Source organism: Siniperca chuatsi, linkage group LG21 (genome assembly GCF_020085105.1).
Source record: "Siniperca chuatsi isolate FFG_IHB_CAS linkage group LG21, ASM2008510v1, whole genome shotgun sequence".
Lineage (NCBI taxonomy): Eukaryota > Metazoa > Chordata > Actinopteri > Centrarchiformes > Sinipercidae > Siniperca > Siniperca chuatsi.
Window position 1 is genome coordinate 15,393,561 of NC_058062.1, and position 25,031 is coordinate 15,418,591.

The window sequence follows — 25,031 nt, forward strand, 5'->3', positions numbered from 1 at the left end:
GGGCACTAGAGAAACAACTAGGTGGCGATGACCGTTAACCCGAACACTCTGCAGGGGGAGGAGGGATGGAGTGGTAGAGCAGGGTTGAGAGAGGCAGTGAGAACAAGTGGAGGGGTGAGAATGGAACAGGGAGAAAGAAACGTTTGATTTTTTTATCTCCTCTCCCTCTATGCTTCTGTTATTATTTTGTTTGCTTTGGCCAAAATAATAGTTTTAGTTGCAAAATAATGGCTTTAGTTGCTCCACGTGCTTTAGCAGGGGAGTGAGCAGAGGAAAATGGTTGTGACATGTACATACATACATACACATTCAGAAGCACACCTGCAAAAGCCTGAAATTGATTTTGGATATGGCTAAAAAGAGCCATTAAACTAAATCTGTTTAAGGAGTGCATTTATTTGAAAAGAAGTAACATGTTAATTTTTAATTGCATCTATCACATTTCGCTGCATATCTCTCCAAGCACCAGTCCTGTCTTTTAAAGCTTGATGGCTACCACAGCATGCATTTAAGGACTTGGTTGCCCGCATTGACCTATCAAGATTTTGAGTTATCTATTGATCTCATCAATTGAAAACATAGTAGAAACCTGTTTTGTTGGCTTTTCAGAGTGCCAACTTGCCACTGCACACTATCATTATTATTCCTCCCTCTCCTAGTTTTTCTGTACACTACTGCTACAATAGATGTGTTGCCACATAATGTGACAGTAAAGACAAATGTTCTATGAAGTTTGGCACAGATCCATTGTATAGTTTTTGTGAAATCCTCAAAAACATAAAGAAGAGTGGGAGTCAATGGGAACAATGCTTAATGCCATCCTTTTATGAAACTTTACAAATTCATCTTATTATAATTTACCAACAGGTCTAACGGGTTGAAACGGGTCCTCCACACTTTGAACTTTATTTTGTTTTCTGTATTATGATCTTCTAGAGAAGAAAAATATATTTTAACATGATCTCACTCCCACAATTTTCAATCTGTAAGTTATCAACAACATCAACTTATTCCATTATGCCTCCTTTAACTAAAAATGTAAAACTTTAAGTGACCATTGAAGTGAGGTTAGTAACTTCCTCTCAGTGGTCCAAAGCAACTTATTTGCAATAAGCAATAACCAGTTGGTGATTAAATATGTGATTAATCATGCTTTATTACAGAAATTTTGATTACTCACAATTTCCAAATGTAGTCATTTGACAGCACTAAAAAACAACAGTTTATATAATCTCTCATTAAAGAATCACATCACACAAAGCACTGACAAGAAGGCTGCTCAGCCAACGTAAAAATCTAGAAGACACACACACTTGTGTGTTGTGTTGAGAAAGCAGAAAGTTCTAAGCCATGCATATACACCATAGACTGTATATAAAGATGGATGACATGACAGCTCCCAAAGTGAAATCAAAACACGCCCCCTGCTGGTTGGCTGCAGTATAGGTCATAAACCCCGCCCGACGTGAGCCGAACTAAACACTCAAAGTATACGTCAAATACATTTTTCCCAAAGATGGTTTCTGTCATTTTAGATATATCTTATCACGCTGATGTATGTTCAAGTGTTTTTCTGATACGTTTCGTTCTAATTAGTTATTTGATGCTATAAAAAGGGTGGTTCACGTCATGACTGACAGCTGAGCCTGGCTCGCGATTGAGTCGGCGGGGTGTATAGGCGGGACCTCGATACTGCGGCTCCGACCGTGATCACTACTGCGCAGACTCTGGCTCCAAATGACATCACCAGGGCAAGATGTCAGCTCCTGTATGCAGGATATTTTGGCTTCATTTTTGTACAGTGGGATGAAGTGGAGATGCGTCCATCTTTATATAGAGTCTATGATATACACTGCATCAGCACTGTGTGTTTGGATGCATGTGAAAATGCAAATTACAGCATGTGCACATATTGCTGTGTAGGAGTGAGGATACTGTATATCAAAGTGCATGCATTTGTTTGTGTGTATAGATACGTATGTGTGGTGTAGTAAAGTGTAGAGCTCTGCCGAGGGGATTTCAGACACAGTACAGTGGGAAAGCCAACTTCTTCATGTTATTGTTAAATATTTCATTGTCTCCCTCACTCCACTGTTTCTCCTTATCTGCACTCAACATTCAAGGTTATTCTAAAGAATCCTAAAGGATTCTTTTATTATCCAATCAACAACAATGTTCCTTTACCAATCTAGTCCAACTGCAAGCCTACTGACACTGACACAGGGCAAGCAAATGGTATAGAAAGACAAATTTATTTAAATTGTATTCTATTTATCTTGACCCACTATTTTTATGTCTTGACCCACTTAATGATCAAGAAATGCTTGACTTTAAAAACTCAACTTTCTGAAGGGCATTAATTAGAACAGTATGATTACTTGAGAGGACTCAAGCTCAAAAAACCTATTTGTACATCTGGTGAAATGCTAAAATCTAGCTTTTAAATGCTTCCTTTCCACTAGGAAAAGATTCTGGTTTTGCTCGGCCGGTTTTTAATTTGAGTTGACGTGATGTGGTTGTCTACCCTTGGTGGTGAGGTCAAATTGGTGTTAATGTGGCACGCAGGGTAGTCCTGTCAGCATCAAATTGACTTTAATGCTCCCACCTGCCCCCAAATCCCCACCCCACATTTAAACACTCTTATTTACATGCACTAAATTATTTACATTTGCGCTCTCTCTCTCTCCATCTCGAATGATTACTGTACATGTCTCTTGGTTTTGTTTCCCTCTCTCTCAGCTCTAAGCAGTATCCCTCTCACCTCATTTTACTTCGTCTCTCTCTGTCTACTGTCGTCTTCTCTCATTAAAGTTCTTATTCATCTTTCTCTGCCAAATGCTGCCTTTCAATTAAGAAGAGCGTGAGATAGAATAGTAAGTTTCCTGGAATCAGCTCTCGGTAGGTGTCCACCTTAGTTCCTTTGTTTAAAATGTACAGTCTTGGTCATTACTAGGACATTGCCCAATAAATTACAATTAATTCTTATAATAATAATTTATTTATAAAGTAATAATTTTTACACTGTCTCAGTGATGTCTTGTTTCAAATAATTTCTCCTATGACTCACAAACCAAAGTGCTTCTTTATGAACGCTACTTAATTTTTTACACAAGTCAGGTAATGAGGAAGTCAAAAAGCCAGAATCTCATTTAGCAGATCTTAAGTCATGTTATCATGATGATAAACCTTATTGTATGGTCATCTAACTCTGCAAGACTACTGAACAAGAACACATAACACTAAATGAATTTGAGATTTCTAACCAAATTCTAAAAATGTCCACAAACACTGTGTAGGAAGTTTTAAGCATGTTAGCATATTAGCTAACATGGCAGACTGAAAAGCTAGCTAGCAAATAGTGATTTGGTTTCATGAAATTTGAGGGGAACAGACTGCATGTGTTTTAGTTTAGTAAAGATATTGTAATAAATTATAATCAAACACCAACTTAAACTCCATTTATTGTGATGTGACTCCTCTTCAGTCGCTTTCATACACAGTGACGTCAACATAAGGGTTAGCAACGGTTAACTCTGCACCCTCAGACACTTAAGCCATTTAACTGCTTGAGTGCTTCTAGATGAAGGAACACTTCTCACGTTGTTAACCTGCTGCCCATGCAGGTGGTTGTCTATACCTGAATATAATTAGCCTTCTGTTCGGGTTCGCTCTACCTCGCCACACAACTTTGATAATGCGAAACAAAACATCTCCATCTCTTCCCGCAGACAAAAAGTTAGATTGTCTTGCTAATTAGCTAAAGCAGATAAATCAGCTAAAATGCTAATCCAAGTAAATCCACAGTGGTCTCTTTCAGCTTCGTGCTGAGGTAGGTAGCAGGAAGCTGTAGCCTTCCAGGAGGAAACCAAAGGTCAAACTGAGATGGTGGAGAGAGAGAGTGAGAGAAACAGAGAGAAGCTGAGCAGAGATGGAGATGGGGGATCCCAGGGTCTCACGAGAGAGAAGGATCAAAGGAAGTGTGCCATATCAGGGAGTAAAAGAATACTCTAGATATAAGAGACAGAGAAGGATGGATGTCACACAGCATGAAGGACTAAGAAGTGATGTTTGAGGCTTCAAAAACAGTTATTGAGATAGGCCTACTCGATAAGGTTTGTCACGCTGCACATTCTTAGCCCACCTTTATCCTCAGTTGCAGGCAGACAATTTGAACACATTTAATGTATGTCTCAGTTAGCCAGCTCAACATTATGAATCCTGCTGAATAGTTTTTGCCGGAGATATAGAATTTGTGTATTTTATGCACTTGATCTAAAGAACATGAGGCATAAAGTAGTGGTACAGTATGTTGCATTCCTCAGTTGTCAGTCATTCAGTATTATTCCATTGTTAATTTACAATGCATTGCCAAACACATGAAATTGCACAGCGAAAATCCTTATTTTTTGTCTTTAGAGCAATTTATTATGTGTTACATGTGAATTTCACCTGTTCCCTCTAACTACTTATAATGCCATCTACCTTTTACTGAGCCACAAGCCTTGATGTAAGCGACGCTGTTTCATGCTCAGGTGCTCATTTAGATGAATCATCCTTGTCCCCCTTGCTGTGTGTGTGTGTGCATTACATAACTTCAGTAACAGAAAGGCTGCTGTGGATATTCAAATAGAAGGACTCAAAGTCAGAAACACTGTGTTTCTGCAGTGTCGATGAGCTGAACATTTTGGGCCCACACAGTTATTACAGCTCATCGTGGTCCAATTGACGAAAAACAGCACTGTGCAAGAGACAGAGGAGCAGACCATGATAAAACATAAAGTCTAGTAGTAATGAACTATGTTTTACTCCAACAAACAGGAGGAATAGAGGAAGAGATGAGAATGAAAGGAATTAAGAAAGAAACTGTAGCTAGTATGATAAAAATGAATTGGCAGAATTTTAGCAGAATTTTCCTTGATATATTGAATTAAAGCAGTTAAGTTAGCTTATAACTCTTGAGTATCTTACAAGGAAAATGAAACAAATCTAGAAAAAAATGCACATGCAAATTATTAGTAAATAATTTAGAAACTTTATACATCAATTATTTCATTTTATTTTCTGATCTGGACTTCCATATTTTCATATTTTACATGTTCAATCCTTGCTGTTTTCACTTTAATGAATCCTGTTGGCTCTTTGCACTTCCTCTTAATAGTACTTTACTACATATGTCACTCATATTTTCTATGTTAAATGTGCAAGTTTTAACCCAGTTTTTATATTACTGTTTATTTTTCCTCATATTATATTTATCCCTTAAAATATCCTGTTTCTTTTTTCGCTAAAATGATCAGATTTTTCCAAAAGAAGACAGTCAACTAGAAAGGAGAGTTTATATAAAGAAACAGACAGACAGCAGAAAAGTTAAATACAGGAGAATAATTGAAAGAAAGATATGGTAGAAAGAAAGGCAGAGATATTGTGACAGCGGTCAGAAAGGCCGTTCTACACTGTCAGGCAGCCCCCTCAGGAGTGGTTAAATGCATTAGGCCTGTCCTCTGGGAAGCAGTGGAGTGATTAGCTGTACTTCAAGAAGGAAACTAGTCAAGATTCAGGGCACACATCCACACAGATACACACAAACACCTTATAAATTTGATTAGTTAATGAACAGATAAGACAAACTTGATATTCTTGAAAATTAGGAATTAATGTAGGCCTACAGAAACACAAATGCGTTGAGGCTAGTATTATATACTGTATTACATGAGATTGTATTATTTATCTGTATATCAGCAACCTAAAGAATTCATAGTATGAACTACACATTTAGAAGCTCTAAAACATGCAGTTAAGACTAGTAGTGACATTGGCATTCAGGTAGCGCAACACATTTTTTAAAAGGTTTCTACTGACTGGTGAGTTTCACTAGTTTTATTCATCAAGGTGTTGGGGGTCAAACATGTTCTGTGCCCAAACACCCCTTCAACCTGTTCAACCTTGGATGACACAAACTAGCTCCTTCATCCAGCCAAACAAGTCAGATAAGTTATGCCCACAGTAAAAACTATTGAAAAAAAACAGTATGCAGATCTGTGTATCTGGCTACACAAGATCAATACAAATATCAATATTAAGAGTGATAAAGTAAAGACAGGCGTAAAAATATTCAGAGCTCTCAGCATTGCAACCAAATTATCATAAACACATACGTATGTCATTTATTATTAATCATCTGCATATTGTCTCACCAAGCACTCAGGGCCCATGGTAGTCTGGGGCACGTGGGCTAATGCTCTGCATGGCCTGTAAGTAATCCATTGATGGCTGTAGGCAAAACAGCATCCAAAATTCAATTACCCCAGACTTGGCAGAGAATACTGTTGAGCAATGACCTTACAGAAATGTCAAACTAAATGTATGCAGTTTCATTTTACATAATATTGAAATCTTCCAGAAGACCAAATTCATCATGGAGCCCATTTGTCAAAGAGCCCATGGTGCTAACTGGACTAAGTATGCACGCTGTACATGCACTGTGGTGAGATCCATTCTTTGACATATTATATGTCCTCTGAACTCATTGTCAGTGACCACTACAGTATGTACTACCTGAAACAGCAGAAATGCTGTTGCGGTCCTTCCAAGAAGAAAATCATTTAAAATATGTTGTTATTTATAAATGAAAAGATTAATATTTTTAAATCTATTTTCTGCAGAGTTTTGATGTGTCGATACGTTGGACAGCAGCCTAGATTTGTAACCCCAAGCTATCGACTCCTGTCAACCATTAGAAGACACATGCTGCCAGTGATGAGTGCGTTGTCTGCTCAGCTGATTGATTACTGTAGGTGTTGGACGATTCAAAGAGCTTCCACTTCAAAGTAGATTTGACCAAATAGTTACCCATATATGAACACAAACATGCACACAGGACCGGATTTATGCATATACATGTCAAAGAAATTCTCAAAATGCACACACACACATAACCCACTGTGACTGTCATCATCCACAAAGACCAGGACTGAAATACCCTTTGAAGCTTCCCAAAGGCACACATTAGGCCTCTATATGTCACGCTGCTCTTTGACATATGAAACATCATGGTGGCAGCAACACATACAAAGAAAGACTGACATATGATGATACATATACTACAAACATGTACACAACACATAAACATGTCTTTTGTGTGTTTGCGTACAAAATGACAAACTGTTAAATCTGACAGGAGGTTGAAATTTCATGTTACTATTCCATGAAAACACTTAATTTGGTCCTGATTGCAGAAGTATAGGTCACAAAAATATATAGACATTGTGTAAGTTACTTTGTGTTGTTCATGTGTGATCAGAGTCTTTGGTTTGTGTTTATATCATGTGCTAGAAGTAGACTTTCAGCCTTGAACACATGGTTTTAATGTGTCCCAGATTGCAAAGGGTGAAGGAGACGTAAACACGCAAGCACACAGTGTACAAACACAAACACCAATGCTGAGCCCCACAGTGAAAAACCGACGCAATTATCAAAGGAATGATTCACCTGCTGATCTTCAAATGTCTCCCCTCATTTCAATGCATCTCTCATTTCTCTCCCTCTCTGCATCTCAACCTCTCAAATCGTCTTGTCATTTCTGATGTCTCTCTCTTTCTCCATCTCACAATCCATCCCATCTTTTTCTTTCTCCTTTGTCTTTTGCTTGCCACTCTCAGTGTGATAGCTTTTTGCACCTTGGTAGGTTTGCTTTTCAAAAAGCAGCATACTGATGGCATTAATAATGTTGCCAGCGATTGCTTATTCAAAAGAGAGGTGGGTATAATGATTCAAGTGATATCACTTTTCTCTGTCTCTCTCTGCTTCTCTTTCTCACTAGTCTTAGTATCTCTAGTTATAGTTAGAGCCACTTCCTACAGCCCCTTCCTGCTACACTTTTCTGTTGTCTCTGTCACTCTTTCAGACCTCTTTTTAGCCTGTTATTTTACTCTCCTTACTTTACCTGTAAGCCTGCTATTGATGTAGTATCACCCTCTCAAAAATAGAAACAATTTCTTGAGCGAGATTTGTTCACATTTTTCTTGTGGACTTTTCTAAACAGTGTGAATGCCAGCACTTCAAATACTGACACACTCACCCAAATGCAGATGCACACGGTGAAGCATGCATCAAAATCATATAAGAAGCAAACCCATATGTCTCTTTTTTTAACTAAACTATGATTTTTAAAATGGTAATATGATTCAATTAGTGGAGCCATCCATAAATGAGTAGGAAAATAATTTTAAGGGCTTTTTAAAATTAATAAATATTTTATAATCAATCATTTCTGTAACAATGAATCTCTGTGTAATGTGAAAGTCGCTTGTGATGACAAATCCCATTGTTTTATCACCTGATTCTGCAGTTCCTCGCAACTCTACAGAGCTTTATAGCTTCTTTCAAGTGTTTGCTAACAAGTTTGCCATATCAACTTAAAATGTGATAATATGTCAGTGCTGTGTTTACAACTTGCTTCTGCTGTCGCCAAGTGGCCAAGAAATAAGTTATTACAGGTTTAAGAGTGGAGCATATCTGGGCAGAGCGCTCTAAAATATGTTGATTTCAGCCAGTGTTCTCAGTGTCCCTGGAAGGCCCACAAATGTAGCCTTGGCTTAGTTTCATCATTGGCCTTAAGGAAATTATATAAGCTAGAGAATATATACTGTATATAACTGCCTGAATGCACAACATCGCTATCTGGTTTTGCAGCAGTGCTACAACAATCAGGTAAGGCCTACACAAAGCTATAAATCACTCCCTACAAGCAACAGTGTACTTCAGGTTTGACTCATTTTCACCTCCCCCGTTCCCCCTTTTCTCAACCTGTTTGCGTGTGTGTGTTTCAGGATCCCCCTCTTTTCTCGTCTTTTTCCTCTCCTTCTGAAGTTTTCCTCTCTTGTCCTGTCATTCCTCCCCCCTCCTCACCTCCTCTGCAGTTCTCCCTAACAAGCGGCGCAGACTAAAAGGCAGAAAACTTACCATTCACAAAACACCCCGTTTTCTGTGAAGCTAACGGGGCTAAAAATACTAATGCTTCTCTGTTCCATCTCATTACACCGTAGGTCTCCAGATGCAATCACACGCACATACACACATGCAGGATGAGCGTCAGGCTAAAGAAGATGAAGACAGAATAAGTAACAGGACTTATTTTAAAACTTTTTTTTTTACAGGATTGTGCCTGTCAGGCATCAGAGTTTTGTAGATAAAACCAGAAAAGAATTACCTTTGTCTTTCTAAGAGTACAGCCCGTGTCGAAACACATTACACCCTCTTCGTTACCATATGCGCCCAAACACACGCACATGTTTCTTTGCATGTCAAAGGCCACTCCAGTTGAGCCTCATTGTTGTGTGAGAGCCCTGAACAACGTAGGTTGCATTCGGCATAACATGACATTGCTTATGTTTTCCTGGCTTGTTAAATGAGTCACGTCAGATTAGGTGACTTGACTACAAAACCACTTTGTTTGTGTTTGTGCGTGTGTGAGAGTAAATCCAGCATTGTTTTAGCCTGAAACATAAAACACAAAACACTGAGTCGTTAAGAAACATCTGATGAGTGTCAGCCACTATTGCCTGGTATAGGACTGTGCCTGTACTTATGTAAGTGAGAGTGTGACTGTCTGTGTATTTCTATGCGAGCCAGGGCTTGCACGTGTGTATGTGTTTGCATTCCCTTCCTGCACATTATATTTTGTACAAGTCTGTGTTAACTCAAGCAAAGGCTAATTTGTTTTGAAAACTTTAAATTAATCAGTGATAAAACAACATCTTGATTGCCTCTTACTGTAATCTGTTTCACTGCTACCCACTCTACTGCTTTAAAAAAATAAATAAATAAAAATGCTGGCTTCCATCACCCACAATCCACAAAGTTCAAGGTGGCTCATTTCCAAATACAAAAGGAGGCATTTGGTAAATAGTAGAATTTCAGGGGACTGTAGGGGATAGAAAGGGACAAATGCATTGCACGCACAATATCTATAAGTGTTCCTGAAGCACCTTCACATACAGACATTTCCCAAATGTATTTGTATGTCCTCAAACAGCCATGTATAGCCTCTCACTGCTGGGTGCACAACTACATGTGTGAGTGTGTGTGTGTAGGCAGCAGTGAGAGTGCCCCAGGATGCTAGCTGCCTCTCCAGGGATGAGAAGTGTCGTCAAAAATAGAGAGCTTTCATGGTCTAGTTCACTGCTTGTGTCTGCATCCACAACAGATTAAACTGTCTTCTTTAATTGCTTGCTCCAGTTCTTAATAATAAGAATAATTTAGAAATGTTACATGACGCTGTGTCCGTTATTGGGGCACGGCACTGGAACCTATTTTGTAGCACTTCATGAGTGTCATTGTACTGTACTCAGTAGACCGGTCTATCTATTTATCTATCTATCTATCTATCCATCCATCCATCCATCCATCCATCCATCCACGCTCTGTATTTCTCTTGGTGGTCCTGCCTTTTCTTCTGTGTGTGTGTGTGTGTGTGTGTGTTTGTGTGTAAGCGAGTGACAGATGGTCTCTGGTCATAGTCCCAGTAGAGTATACACTCTACAGATGCTGCCGCCAAGCAAGGTGTCAGCAGTAGTTTGCTTTCTCTCTCTCTCGTTTCCTCAAGATATCACGTTATGTAATAATCATTGTCCCCGATGACCTTAAAGGGTCACTCCGCCGGAGTTACACAAAAAAAAAAGTATTTTCTCAATTACGCTTAGTGGTATCTTGCCATGCAAATGACTTCGGTTTTATGTGGCGAGGTTTGGAGGTATTCAAATTGCTTTTCCAGAAATAATGTCCCAGTTATTCAAGGTAATCCACAGACCTTGCTCTAAACAACTTTCCTTTTATTCTGTAAAGTAGTTCCCAAAGCAAGCAAACCCTTTTAAATGTTATTCATTGCTTACACATTACTGTAACTCATATGATGAAAAAAAGAGAAGGTCAATATCAAAAATATTGAAATTAAAGGGATAGTTCGACATTTTGGGAAATACGCTTATTCACTTTCTTGCCCGGAGTAAAATGAAAAGGTTGATAGCATTCTTATGTCTGCACAGTAAATATTAAGCTGGAGCCAGCAGACGGCTAGCTAAGTTTAGCATAAAGGCTGTCAATCCTCTCATATGAAACTCTCGGCAAGAAAGCACATCTGCCTATTTTCCAAAATATAACTATTCCTTTAACTATGGCCTTGTTGGTACTTTCAACTTTGAGTCACCAGCAGCAGAAGACCACTGAAGTCCAAAGCATGAAACTGCATTTTAATGAGTTGTAGGAGTGAGTTAAGACCATGAACTGAGGTGAAGTCCACTGAAAATCCATGGTTTAAAGTCTTTTTGTCAAATTCAGCGAATATCTTCTCAGTTAGCTGTCCGTTCTGTGTGCAAGCTGAAAAAAAATCTGGTGTTTGTACACAGCCCTGGCTCTGTAAATGGGAAATAAACAAAGTGGCTCAGACCTAGCCACACAACACTATTCCAGCCATGATTTGTGTGTCAGGTAACGTTAAATTACTTGACCACGGACATTCAGCTTACTTTCTAGTTTGCCAAGATATGCTGTTGTTGTGATGTTAGCTATAGTAGCAGGAGAGTTGTGAGTATCTGGACCTTTCTGGAGCTCTGGGAACCGTCTCTACCTTGCTGGCTGTTAGCTTCACAGCAGCAAATGTAGGGACAGTTTGCTAACCCACAACTGAGCTAAGACAAACCCACAACCTAGCTAAAGTTATTACATTACCTGCTGTGTCGTATTTCACTCTATATCATGGTATTTGATATTGTATTTCTCCAGAATCGTATCCCCCACCTTTAAACCTACATTTTAATGCCATGATTGCTTATTTCAGCCTCTATAACACTCTACAATACACAGACTGTGTATTGTAGACACATGCAGATGATCAACTACTCTAATTTCACCAAAATGCCTCTCTGAATTCAGGTGCACCAGAGCTTTTAACCCTGAAGAAAGCACAGGGCTGAGATGTCAGTGTCAATCAGTGTCATGCTTTTCAGAGAACATGTGGATTTTGATGTGCTCGTCTTTTTTCTCTCTACATGTCTGCCCTCATACCTCAGGGTGTGCACCCACATGCATACGTTTCAACATGCTCACCTGCATGCGGCCCACCCATCCATAAACACTTAATATGCAGCTCAACTCTGCCGTTCAACAAGAATCCATCCCTAAGACTCTCGCCTTTCGTCTTTCCCTCTGTCTCGTCCTGGCAGAACAGACTTAATAGAATTCATAAAACAAAGAAGGGATTGATTGGTAAATGAGGCGTGTGAGGGGGGCCAGCATAGAAATTAATTATTAGAGCGGCACAGTCCCGGCTTGTGATCAACAAGCGTGGACCTGTGGAGCCTTCTCTGTGTGTGTGTGTGTGTGTGTGTGTGTGTGTGTGTGTGTGTGTGTGTGTGTGTGTGTGTGTGTGTGTGTGTGTGTGTTTGTGTGTCCATGTGTCTGTATGTGAGTGTGTGTGTGTATGTGTGTTTCCAATTAAATGCAGTGAAATTGAGAGACTTGGCCTGCAGAAATCTAATTACCAGAATCCTTGGGGGGGAAAAGGATGGAGTGCCTTCAATGTGTCAGCACATCTTGCATGGAATGAGTGTGTGTGTGTGAAGGAGATGATGTATGTTTAGTATTTATGCAGGTGTGAGTGTGTATGAATTAATTAAAATATTTCTGCATCAATGATTGTGTATTTATTAGTGTTGTATTTAGTTTTGTGTCTGCGTGTTTTATTGTGTGATGGACACAAATGCATTTCATTATCTATAAGTGCATTTCTGTCCCCCTGTTTTTATGCACATTTTTAATTTGCGCATAAAAACAGCACCTATAAATACAGAAAAAAACGTACAAAAATATTGCAACAAAGTTGGCTGAAGTGGAAAAGTTGGCGTAGTGATTAAAGAGAAATGCGACAAAGTGCAATGGAAACTTAATTGCACCTAACTGGAGAATTAGCACCACTAACAGTTTATCTCAATGTGCTCAACTTCCATACTCTCAACTAATATTCGTATAATTATAGTGGATAGAAACACGTATTAATTCACATTTTCTTCTGCCGATTTTACTGTAAATTTGGTTAAACTTTGCACCACATTTGGATGTAAACCAGGCATAACGTGTTTGCCGTTGGGTATGCTTGTATATCTGCATATTTAATTTTATGCCTGTGTTTGTGAATTCCATATTTATTCTTGTGTGTTTGTGTTCGGTAGCTTTATGAGTGGCCAGGGGGTATGAATCAGGATGACTGGGAGGTGCTCAAAGGAACCACGGCGTCATCACCATCAACAACCACAATAGCTCCATATGTCTGTCAGCCCCCGCTCTGGTCCTTAGAACACATGGCTGGCATTAGAGAGAGAGATCAGACAGGTGGAGAGGGAGGAAGAGAGATTTAGATGGTGAGAGGAGGCCAAAACAAAGCAGACACACAATTCAGCTGTGTGATGTCATATTATGCCTTTACCTGATGCTGGAGAAAGACAAGCTATTTACTGCAGGAAAAAGACATAAAAGGTATAGACTGTTGACTATGAAATATGTTGCAACTTACAGTGCCCAAATATGTGGTGAAAGCCATGCATGGAAAGACATACCCAAGAAATGCACAGATATACTGTAAATTTCCAGCAGAGACTGGCCCAGTTTAGTGCTGGGCCAGTAGTAAATAATACTCTACTGAAATACATAAACACAACTGTGTGTGGACTTCCTTGTACTACAGCCTACTCCTCATTCTGAAAAGATTCCTTTTATATAGTTTGAGCATTTATTTGCTATTTTAACAAGACTAAGAGTCTACAGCCATGCTAACAGCTCTGTGAGACTGTACTTAAGGACAGTGGTGCTTATAAGTAAATGCAAATGTCAGCATGCTAACATGCTCACAATGCTGGTTGTTTGCTAACATGCTGATGTTTAGTAGGTATATTTACCATGTTCACCATCTTAGTTTGGCGTGTTAGCATGCTAACCTTTGCTAATTAGCACTAAACTAAAGTACAGCTGAGACTGATGGGAATGTCATTTGTTTTGCAGGTATTTGGTCATAGATACTTTGTTTATGACAAATTCGAAGTTTGACCTGATGATGGCGCTAGATGAAAAGTCAGGGGATCATCAATTCATTTTGAGGGGGACTTGAATGTCTGTACAAAACGTCATGGCAATCCATCCGATAGTTGTCGAGACATCGCAGTAAAAAACAAAAATGTCAACCCCATGGTGGCGCTAAAAGAATAAACAGGGAGATCACCTAAGTAAACGGGATTTATCTTCTGGGAACCATATATATGGGAAGGAAATTTCATGGCAATACATCCATTATATGTTCAGACATGTCGCAAAAAACTAAAATATCAACCTGTCAGGAGATCACAACAATCAGTAGGATTCATCCTCTGGGGGTCATGAATGTCTAAACCAAATTTCATGGCAGTCCATCCAAAGGTTGTTGAGATATTTCAGTCTGGACCAAAGGGCCGATAGACTGACATTACCACCCCTAGAGCTATGCTGCTAATTTTGGCCTACAAGGTGTCCTGTGGAGATTTCCTGTAAACAAACAAAAGTATGTTTACATTCCATGTTACTCACCAAAACTCATTGTGTGTATCCTTGAGGTCAAACAAATGTGTAGAATGCATTTCCTTCCTCATAAATTGAACATTTTCAATCCTGTATTGTTTACATTCCTGTTTACTAGCTTGCAATCTTCTTCTTCCCTGCCTTTGTTGGCACATTGCTGCGTTTCTTGGCACATTACTGCCACCTGTAGATCAGTGGAATAGTGTGAAACCAGTGATTGGGTTGTATATCACATCACCCTCATGCATGTACATGTGCATGTGTGTCCTTGTGCACATGCATGAGACAAACAGAATGGGAACCCGCTCATAAACAAACAGCTCCATAGCACTACTGCAGGTGAAAAACTTCACAGGTTACCTTTAATAGGATGAAGGGTACAGATGATGAGAAATTTTAGTTCTTTATCTAGGACACATAGGTTAATTTTCAGAAACATAATTTAAGAAATTATTCAGTATGTACTGAATCATTTGATCTAGTATATTACGCAATACAAAACTCTGCAGAAGTCAACTGAGAAAGTTAAATTGGAAATAAAATATGAAAGGAGGTTCAACTGAGATTTAAAACAAATATTTGACTTTATTCATTACTGTGGGTAATTTCAGTCATAAAGAGACAGCTATCCTCTCTTTCTAGATGGGATAAGATTCCTGTAGTCCTGAGCTAATTATCACCAATCACCAAACCAAATCATGAGCTACTCTTTCTCTCTCACTCTCTCTCTCACACACCCACAAGAAAAAAATCTCTGAGGACATTTTTATTACTTTCCTTTTTACAATGATTCAGTATGTCCTGAGTCTGTACTGTCACTTATCTAATGCAACATCACATAATTTCTTCTATGGCCTCAAAATGTCAGCACACACACACACACACACACACACACACACACATACACACACACGCACACACGTAAACTCAGCGTTCCATGCTTCTCCTTTCCAAACTCCATCAATGTCCTTTCCAGCTGATGTTTTATGTCATGTAGTATGACCGCAGCAATTACTCATATTCCATAACTCCTACTTCACATCATTATGATTCTAGACTAATGTAATGTAACATGCCAGTGGTACTCAAGAAGAAGAAGCAGGATTCAAATGTCACGAGAGGGATGACATGGTTTCCCAACAAACTGGCTACGTGTGTGATTTGACGAGCTGTTAATCACCAAATACTTGTGATTGGTGGCTGGGGGCATCCGTCTTGATACACACAGATGAGTACCTAGTGGATATTTAGATTGACTGATTGAGAGGCATGACTCTAAAACACTAAAATCAGTCACTACTACTAACAGTTGTATGTCTGTGTATCTGTGTGTCTTTGACAATTTGTGGCAGCTGTCACATAATTCATGGACACACACCCACACGGACACACACACACACATACACACACACACAAATAGACAGAGTGAGGGCTGACATTTACAGCCCTGCAGCTCTCAGTTTTGTTTGTGCGTGTGTTTGTGTGTGTCCTCTGCCGCTATGATGCAGAAAGAGGCCACAATGTACAGTTTTTCATAGGAGAAGGAGAGAAAATATCCACATCAGATATAAAACATGAATGATGTTTTCTGACAGGCCTCCCATGTCAATAAAAGCATATTTAAGTCCCTCAGACTGGTTTGATGTTAACAAAGAAGCAGAAAGAGAAATGAGAAAAATAGTTTTGCACTGCACTGCTTTTTCTTCTGGGTCATAATCCAAAGGGCAGGAAAGGGGATGAACACAGAAGATGAGATGGTTATGATTCAATTTATTTCATAATGATAGCAATAATAATTACAACAATGATGTTGGCAGTAATGCTGCTAGTGAATTTGATGATGGCAGTGACTGAGATGATGATGGCAATGAATGAAGTATTTGTGGTGGTGATGAGAATCCTACTGTTTTTAATCATGATGGCAAAGAGTGATGACCTTGAAGGCATTAGAAGTGATTATGTAAAGGAAGAAAGCAAGATATTGGTCTCACCTCTTCTAATATGTTACTGTTAATACAATATGATGGGCTAAGAGAAAAGAGTTGGGTGAGTCGAACGTCTACTGAAAAGTGAGAGTGAGGAGGGGAGCATTGTAGACTGAAAGAGTATAACGGGCTTCAAGCCAAAAGCAAGTTTGCTTTGTACTCCCCTCCTCTTAGATGTCTTATTTGCACACACACACACACACACACACACACACACACACACAGACACACACACACACACAGACACACACATGCGAAACCCCCTTAATTCACAAGCAACTGACAGAAGCCGCTATAGAGATAGAGAATGGAGGATCAAAAAGAATGATCAGATAAGATTTTAAAGCAGCCTTTATGCTCATTTCACTGCAAAATGTGGTATTCATCAATTCAGTCACTGACTGATCAATCTTGTGTCTGATCAGAACTACTTGTGCTATTTGTGCTGTGAGAGGAAAATAAGTGGAAATGCTGGCATGTAGTCATCTACAGAATTGTTAATGTTTACATCAAAACATTTCTTGATGATATGACATGGATATGATAAGGAAATGGGCTTTCTTATCTTTTTAGCAAAATAACCCATTTTCAGTTTTAGATACAAACCCTGTGAAATATCTTGACTCAGCAGAGCAAGTAACACAACTGTTTTTTATGACAGCCTTTAACCAAATAAAGCACTGCAGCTCTGTGGAAACCTCTGAAACCAGAATGCCATCTTGAGCTTTGGTACGTTTCTGCCTCTTGGATCCGATTCTTTAGTCTGCATGTAGGGTAAGAGAACAAGCGATAGAAACAGATGCCCCTGCTGAGGTTTTAACATACTCTAGAGAACTGTTTGGCGTGAGTCCTGGTGACTGTTTTCTTTGTCTCTTAGGTTGATTTCAGTGATTTAATTTTTAATTGAGGCACCAAGCAAAAGCAACACCCCACCTGCCTTTTGTTAAATATATGTTATAATAGCTAAACTTAGACTTTCAATTTACCAATGGCAGTTTCAGAAGTTGCTTGATAATTGAATGTCCAAATGTGAGTTTTGCATGGAGAGTCTATAATGTTATATGCAGTTGTGCATCTATTTTTAGAAAAAAATCCTATCCTGCAGCTTATCATTCGGTATCCCATGAAACGTAGAAGATCCAGGTTTTAAGAGTATCTGTCTTGTTGACCAAGAACCTAAGTCATTAACTGCCCTGTAAAAATGACCGTAATTTGCAATACTTTTTGCTGTCAATCATTTTGTACGAATAGTTTCTTTTCAAGTAACAGGTGAGTCATTTCAGTCATTTTATCATACAGAAAAAAACTTGGCATCACCTGCTTGATAATAACAATTTCCCAGAAGAATTTAAAAGCTAAATTATTCTACTACAATATTACGCTACATGTCCCTTACAAGTGCTAAATGATCCATTAATCATGCAATCAACCATGCGGAATATAATAAGCCAATGACGCTAAGGAAGTGCCACTCTGGCTCCAAAAGGTCACAAATCTTCATGGCGGGGCCACCGTTTGTTCACATCACTGAGCAGTGAGCAGAGTGCGGTTGAACGTCGGGATGTGGTGTCCGTCAAAATGACTTAGTGACAGTAGAGTGGGCCTGAGATGGCCTTCCTTGCTGGTGTCAGCCCTGACAGGTGACAAAACAGCTGCGGAAAAGGCACGCCATGGGACCACATGTGTGTCTGTGTGTGTCAGAGAGAGCAACAAAGAGTAGGCATGCATGAGTGCATCTGTGTGTGTGTGTGTGTGTGTGTGTGTGTGTGAGACAGAGAGAGAGACAACCAGGATGTTTTTGGGTTGTCACGCACACAATACAATGATCTTACAGCAGAGTATGTATGTTTTATGCCATAATGAGTGACTAGTCAAACATCATCTACTTTATATTTAATGAATAACATTTTTTTTCTAGTACAGGTTGGTGTCTTAAATACTCAGCAGGTTTTTTAATGCCAGTAAGATCAGATTTACATGCTGGTGGTATAACACAGATTTAAAGTACACATATTAAGATAAAATTGAGTTTGGAAATAAATAAAAATGATGGAGTGTGGTAGAGCTGGCAAATATATCGAATATATTCGATATTACTTAATGTGGCAGATGACGATAGCAACATATTCCAGTTTTCAGTTTCTCCACTGGTCACCGCTGAGGGGTAGTTACGTTACGTTACTTTAGTCATCCATAAAGTATGTAGATAAGCTCAGGTTGCAGTATAATAGCACAGAAAATAAATAAAAAGTCCCTGTTTATGTAACGTTACTACAGCGTCTTCATCATATTCAACAACATAATCATATGTTTGCACTATTTGAGAATTGAATGTATATTGTATGTCGCATAGCCTAAAAAATATTGAGATATTATTTATAAGCCATATCGCCCAGCCTTAGAGTGTGGTGTGTGTAAGTTTTGTGTCAGGGTAGTGTAGCTGATCATTAATGTGGAGAGCAGGTGTGAGGTTGGATGTTTCTGGGACAACGGAACATACTGAGGTTCCTTCTGGGGGTTTCATGGTCCAAATACCAAACACTGGTGAGGGGATAGCATACTCTGTCTAACACACGCTCTTTTCCTCTACATTTCTAAGTTTATAATTGCTGATATAAAAATAAAAGCTAAGCTAACTGCTGCTGGCAGTAGTTATGGCATTCTGCAAATCCTATCTCATGATATCTGTATATTTAGTCTATTCAAAGGTTTATATATACAATAAATTTAGAATTATGCGATTGATGACATTAAGGCCTTAAACATATTATTGTGTATAAAAAGAAATCATTGGCAGGTGGTGACTCAGGTGAGAGAAGCAGACATGTGACTGAAATATAACTAATTAAAATCCCTCTACCTTACAAAAATAGATAAACAGGACCGACAGTGCTTTATGTTTACATTTTCATATTAATATACTAAAGTAAATCAATTACTTTATTTTGGATAGATTTAAATATTCACTTTTTGTATCTTCTTGCACAGTAATATACTGATGATGTCAAAGGAAAATCTCAATTCTGAATTCATCTGAACAACTTTAACCCTCATTTCCTAATCCAACAGCACATTTTATTTACACAGGGAAGCTTAACCAGCAACTATCACCTGTCATGAGTATTCAGAGGACTGCACAACAATCCCTGACATGACAAACACATCATTTTAAATACATACACACCCAGTTACCATAAATCCACACCCTCACATGCTGTGCAGCATACAATCATCTATAATTGGGATGTTGTGTGATGGGGTGACTGCTGCTTGTCAACAGAGATTAGCTGCAGACATGTGTGTATGTGGGTTTGTAACCGTTGTTGCACTTGAGCACACTGAGTGAAAGCACCTGGATTAACTGTGATACTGTAAGGACACACCATGTGCATGCACTCACACAAATGGAAGTCTGTCTATATGTAAACAAGTGCTACAAAACACAGATGCCCACACGTACACATTCTGTTCTCTTCTGGGTCCAGGTGTAAAATAACTAGAAAAACATGGCCACAAATATATGTGCACACACAGAAACTATTTAATTTTGCTATCTTACCACAATTTTGCCTGCTGATTGTCCCTCGTGTGAGGCCGTATGACAGTATGTAGATATTTCCAGTGTGTCAATAATCAGGTTTAAGGAGAAAATGCCCTTCAGATTATATAAGCAAGGGATTATTTCTGTCACAAAACCTTTGTTTTGCACGAGAACATCAACTCGCTTTTTCTTCACCAGATATGACAGCAACCACTCTCAGTCATGCTCTCTGAACCTATTCTGAAGCGAGTGAGGCAATCATCATATAGAGTGTATGGTAAATATTTATTGTTTGTTTCAGGCTTATTGGACAAAGGCCAAACACTGTCAATGCAGGTCCACCAAAACCAGGAAGTCCCGATGAAGGAAACTTTGCTTATGTTGTCATCTGCTGCTGTCAAAGAAAAATGGATAAGGAAAAGAGCAGATGCTGCTCTTTCACAAGGGCAGGCCCATTAGGGTTGAGTGGGAGCATTCTGAATGGCTCAGAACATACATGCCACTTTGCATCAGACAAATATGCAAAGAGGAGTGATTAAAGGATAGGCTCACAATTTTTAGTCTGTTCTAAAACAGACTGTTCTTCGTGAGGTGTCCATACTATTTTGTTGACTCCCGTGTCCTTTTCTTTGATCTCCCATATTTCCTATTTCTTTGCATGCAATCTGTCGCTACAGATACACAAACACCCCTATGGTCACACACACACACACACCTTTGGTCACAATCACGTTCAGTATGAAACAATAGCAGGGCCTGTGGGTGAGTGTACATGAGTCAACCTGCCGGTAGCATTCACAGTGACTCACAGAAGAGAGAGAGACACACAGAGAAAGAGAGGGGTAGGTCTGAAGTCAAGACCACCTGATTTATAATACTCATACTTCAAGCAGACCAATGAAAAGCTTCTGAATATTGTTTCAAACTATTACTTGTGCTTTGTTTTTCCAGGACAGGTGCTAATACATTCCAAGAATATCAATGAAATGAAAGATAAGCTGAAAACTCTTGAACTTTTTCGTGATTGAGCTGCATAATGTCAGACAAGCCGCAGATCTGTTAACTAATCAGTTTTAACCCTGTCATTTTTGCTTTCAGACACTTTTTTCTTGCAATTTTTGCTTCTCTTTTTTGTGTCTTGCTCTCTCTGCTGGTGTTTGGCCCTCCACCCATCACATTCCCTCTTTCTTTGTTCGCCATCATAGAATATCGACAGTCACAGCTACCAAACCTCTTCTCCACTCCCTCTCTCTTCCTCCCTCCCTCCTTCCCTCGGTCTGTCCGTCACTCTCTCTCTCTTGCTCTGGCCTTCACAGGAGGCTCTCAAAGCGCAGTATGTGGCTGCCCTCACCAGACAGTTGTCAAGCATAAACGATCGTTTCACCTAACTGAATAATGACTGCAGACCCACTCCCATTCCACTCGCTGTCCCTCTCTCTGTGCTCCCTCCAGCCCTTTGTCATTTTCATCCCTTCCCTCTCTCTCTGTCTCCCCTAACATCTCCCTTGATCTTTACACCACCTGTACCTTCTCATCCTCATCTTTTCACTTCGCTTTTTAGTCTTTCTCGTCTTTGTCCCTCCAGATCGTCCCCTTGTCTTTTCTCACTTTCTTTTTTCCCCCATCTCTGACTCTTTCTCTCTTCTGCTTATTGTTCCATCTGATTTTCTATACACACATACCCTTTCTCTCTATTTGTGCCACCCCCTGTTACTTTCAGTTCATTGTGAGCTTCTGATACAAAAGAACTATAAATGCCCTCTCTCTGCCCCCCTATGGTGAACCACAATACTCACATAGGCCAGACCTGGTGTCGGTTTGTGTGTGTCTGGGCATGTGTGCAACAAAGTATATGTGAGTTTCTAGGGAATTACTAAACTGCAAAAGCACCTTGACCTGCTCTATAAACCTGCTCTATAAAAGACATGTCACCATCATGCGTTGTTCCTCCGTTGCGTTATTTATTCTGAGGATTTTTGCATTGCTCCCTGCATTGTTTGCTCTTTTAACAGCAGCACAGAATTTGTTAACTTCCTGTCTGTGGTTGCCAAAGATCCTGACCCTACTATAGCAGGCAAGAAAGACTCAAGGACACCAGGTACTGAACATCCTATCCTGTGTAACTCAGTGCATATAGAGCACTGACATTATCAAAGACATTTGATCATCACTGGGGTCACTGATCCCAGTAATGTGCAGTTTTGATTCAACGTAAGAGATTAAAACTATCTTGATTGGGTCTTTTTATGCATTTAGCAACACTTGAATGTTGGACAGAAATGCTCTATGTAACCCTGACACTTAACAGTGCGTTTAATAATAGCATCAAACAACATTTAAACAGGATCCTGAGGTTAGACACTAATATCAATAGAAGGGAAGGGAGGGGGGCAGATATAAATTATCAAGCTTACTGATGCTTTGTTCAAAGGGTCACTTAAAGGGATCAGAGATCACTTAAAACAATTTGCCATTTGCCTCATTGTGCAGCTCCAAGGTATTTCATTACTGTAAGGCTTTAAGGGCAACCTCAGCATTAGCAGGAATTCTGCTATTACCAGCATGGACAAAAAGATTCATTTTGGGACTGCAGATTGGAGGTCTATTCCTCTTCAAATGGGAGCAATACAGGGCCAGTGTGTGTTAGTGCAATCCAATTATATTACACTGTAGACTTAAAGATGGCAGTTTTATGCAGAGTCACTTACAGTGGGTGCAGCAGGAGAGTGAGCTTACATTTCTAGAAAAATTACAAGCAACCACTGGTAGAGAGTGCAGGAGTCAAAGTCAATCTGCCCAGACGATAAATACATGATAACAAATGTCCCTTTACCCTTAAGTGATTGTGCTTGGATGAAATAAATAAATAAAATGATGTTGAAGCATTATCCGGTAGTTGGCTCTACAACAGCGAGTTCGGTCTACATTTGGTGCAAGACACACTAATGAGGTTTATATGGCAGCAAATTTCTCCATCAACAAGAGGAGGAGGAGAGGAGTGAGGGGGCGGTCACTCCAGTGAGATCATGGTCTGTCTGATCAGATGTTTGCACCACACCACTGTCTTAACTAGGCACATTTTCTTTTTTAGTTTTGGAAAATAGAAAAGATAAAAAGGTGGGGTCTCTAACGTTACATTTCGTTAGTGCTGATTCTTGGCTGCATCAGGAAGTGCAATTCTTCTTAATTTGTCCACAAGACACAATACAGGAGGCCCTCACCAACTTTGTGTGCATCAGTGCATGTGACAGAATACTGTTCAGCACCATGGACAGCGTCGACAATTTGAGGGCGTAACATATTTTACTGTAATTTCTGTTGGTTTGCAAACTAAACCAGAATGGGGAAATGTGCTGTTATGAAGAAGAAAGGTAACTGAATGAATCACAATCCTGATTACATCGAGTCAATTTGATATTGTTTTAGTTCTAAAAATAAATAACGTAACTGCGATGGATATCCATTCAACATTCCCATTTTTATTTTTTTAAGGCTAGTCCTATAAAAGGTATTGTAATTTTCAGCGAGTTATTTTCTTGTTTTTAAAAACATTTCACTCTCTTTGCAGACATCTGAAGGTAAAAACGACACTTGTGGGTTCAGTGGGGCTACAGGTCTAATAAACCAGCAACACCTCTGCCTCCTCGGTGCGCTTTCTTACAGCTTTTCTTAAAAACTAACCACAGGGCCCAGAAGAACCCAAGTAAATACAACAACATGCGATAAAGACTTGAGAGTGAAAATAGGCCGAACTTACCTTGACTGACATTAAAAAAGGTGTGTCCAGGATTTACTGAACCAAACAGCCGAGGTTTCGCCTTCTCTGAGACACCTGGCCGGTGAACACCATGGAGAATCAGTATCCACTGGCCATTTATGGAATCGGTGGACACGGAGGCATTTCGCCGAGAAAAAGCGAGAACGTCGTTGCGATGCTGCGGTTCCCCGACGGAAACTGGGTTGTGCGTTGCAGCCTTGGCGACTCTGTGTGGTGCGCACTGGTCTCCACTGGACTCACATTTCCAGAAAGCCAAGAAGAAAATCAAACGGCAATTCTCACAGTGTTTTTTTTTAACCCGCCAAGTTTTATTTAGGGGCTCCTAAACGACCATTTCGAGCCAGTAAATGTCAAAGATACTCAATATTTTGAGTTCCACTTTAAGCTGTACGCGCTAAGGAATTTGGGAACACTTTTTTTAACCACGGTCACGTTGACTGAGCACACTGCAAAAAAATCCTACGAATCAGGAGAAAAATATTTGTCCGACCTATCATGTCTTCACAACGTATCTATCTTCTTTTTTTCATTTCCCACAAAAATTGGCACGAAAAACATTTCACCTCTTCTCTGACCATTCCCACGCCAATTTCAGAGCTCAACCTGTTATTCCCCAACGTTGTATCCAAAAGGCGTGCCTGTTTTCAAACCCAATTGCAACAGTTAATCACCTGCTGGCTCAAATACAACATTTTCTACGAGAGTATAGGCTTCACTTCATCATGCGCCGAGTCCTCCTCCCGGTGGAATAAGCGATGTAGGGGCGCCTCTGTCAAGCCAGCCTCTTCATACAGCCAAAATATTTCACGAAGGTTCACTCGAGAATCGCTTCGGACAAATGTATGGGTAATAAAACAAATGTCTAAAAACGTCCTCCCACTTAGAACGATCAGATGCTCAGAAAAAGTGGATCTTTTCTAATTATTCCCACGCTCCATGGGTTTATTAATTTGTCTCCGGCGCGTCAAAACCTTGTCTTGTGGTTGAATTCTCAGCGAAGAGTTCTGTAAGAGAGAGAGAGCGAGAGCGTGAGAGAGAGAGCGAGAGAGAGAGAATCATATTTAGGGAAATGGGCAACAATAGGCTCCTGAATGAAGAGTAACACAATACTGATTGGGGGGCATGCGAC

At 39.6% G+C, this 25,031-nt stretch overlaps 1 protein-coding gene across 3 annotated transcripts in view; it reads right to left on the reverse strand.

Annotated features, from left to right (window-relative positions):
* Positions 1-24,890, reverse strand: part of cacna1ia (calcium voltage-gated channel subunit alpha1 Ia) — a 150,858-nt gene extending 125,968 nt beyond the window's left edge. Inside the window, exon 1 of one of the 3 annotated variants that reach the window (XM_044180442.1) lies at positions 23,882-24,890. Coding sequence is in view for 2 of the 3 variants with exons in the window: in XM_044180441.1 (XP_044036376.1) it covers positions 14,608-14,617 (10 nt within the window). In the remaining variant the exon portion in view is untranslated. Of the gene's footprint in view, positions 1-14,607; positions 14,653-23,881 lie in introns of those variants that run through there. The other 2 variants (XM_044180441.1, XM_044180440.1) reach the window with 2 other exon arrangements.
* Positions 24,891-25,031: the final 141 nt, after the last annotated feature.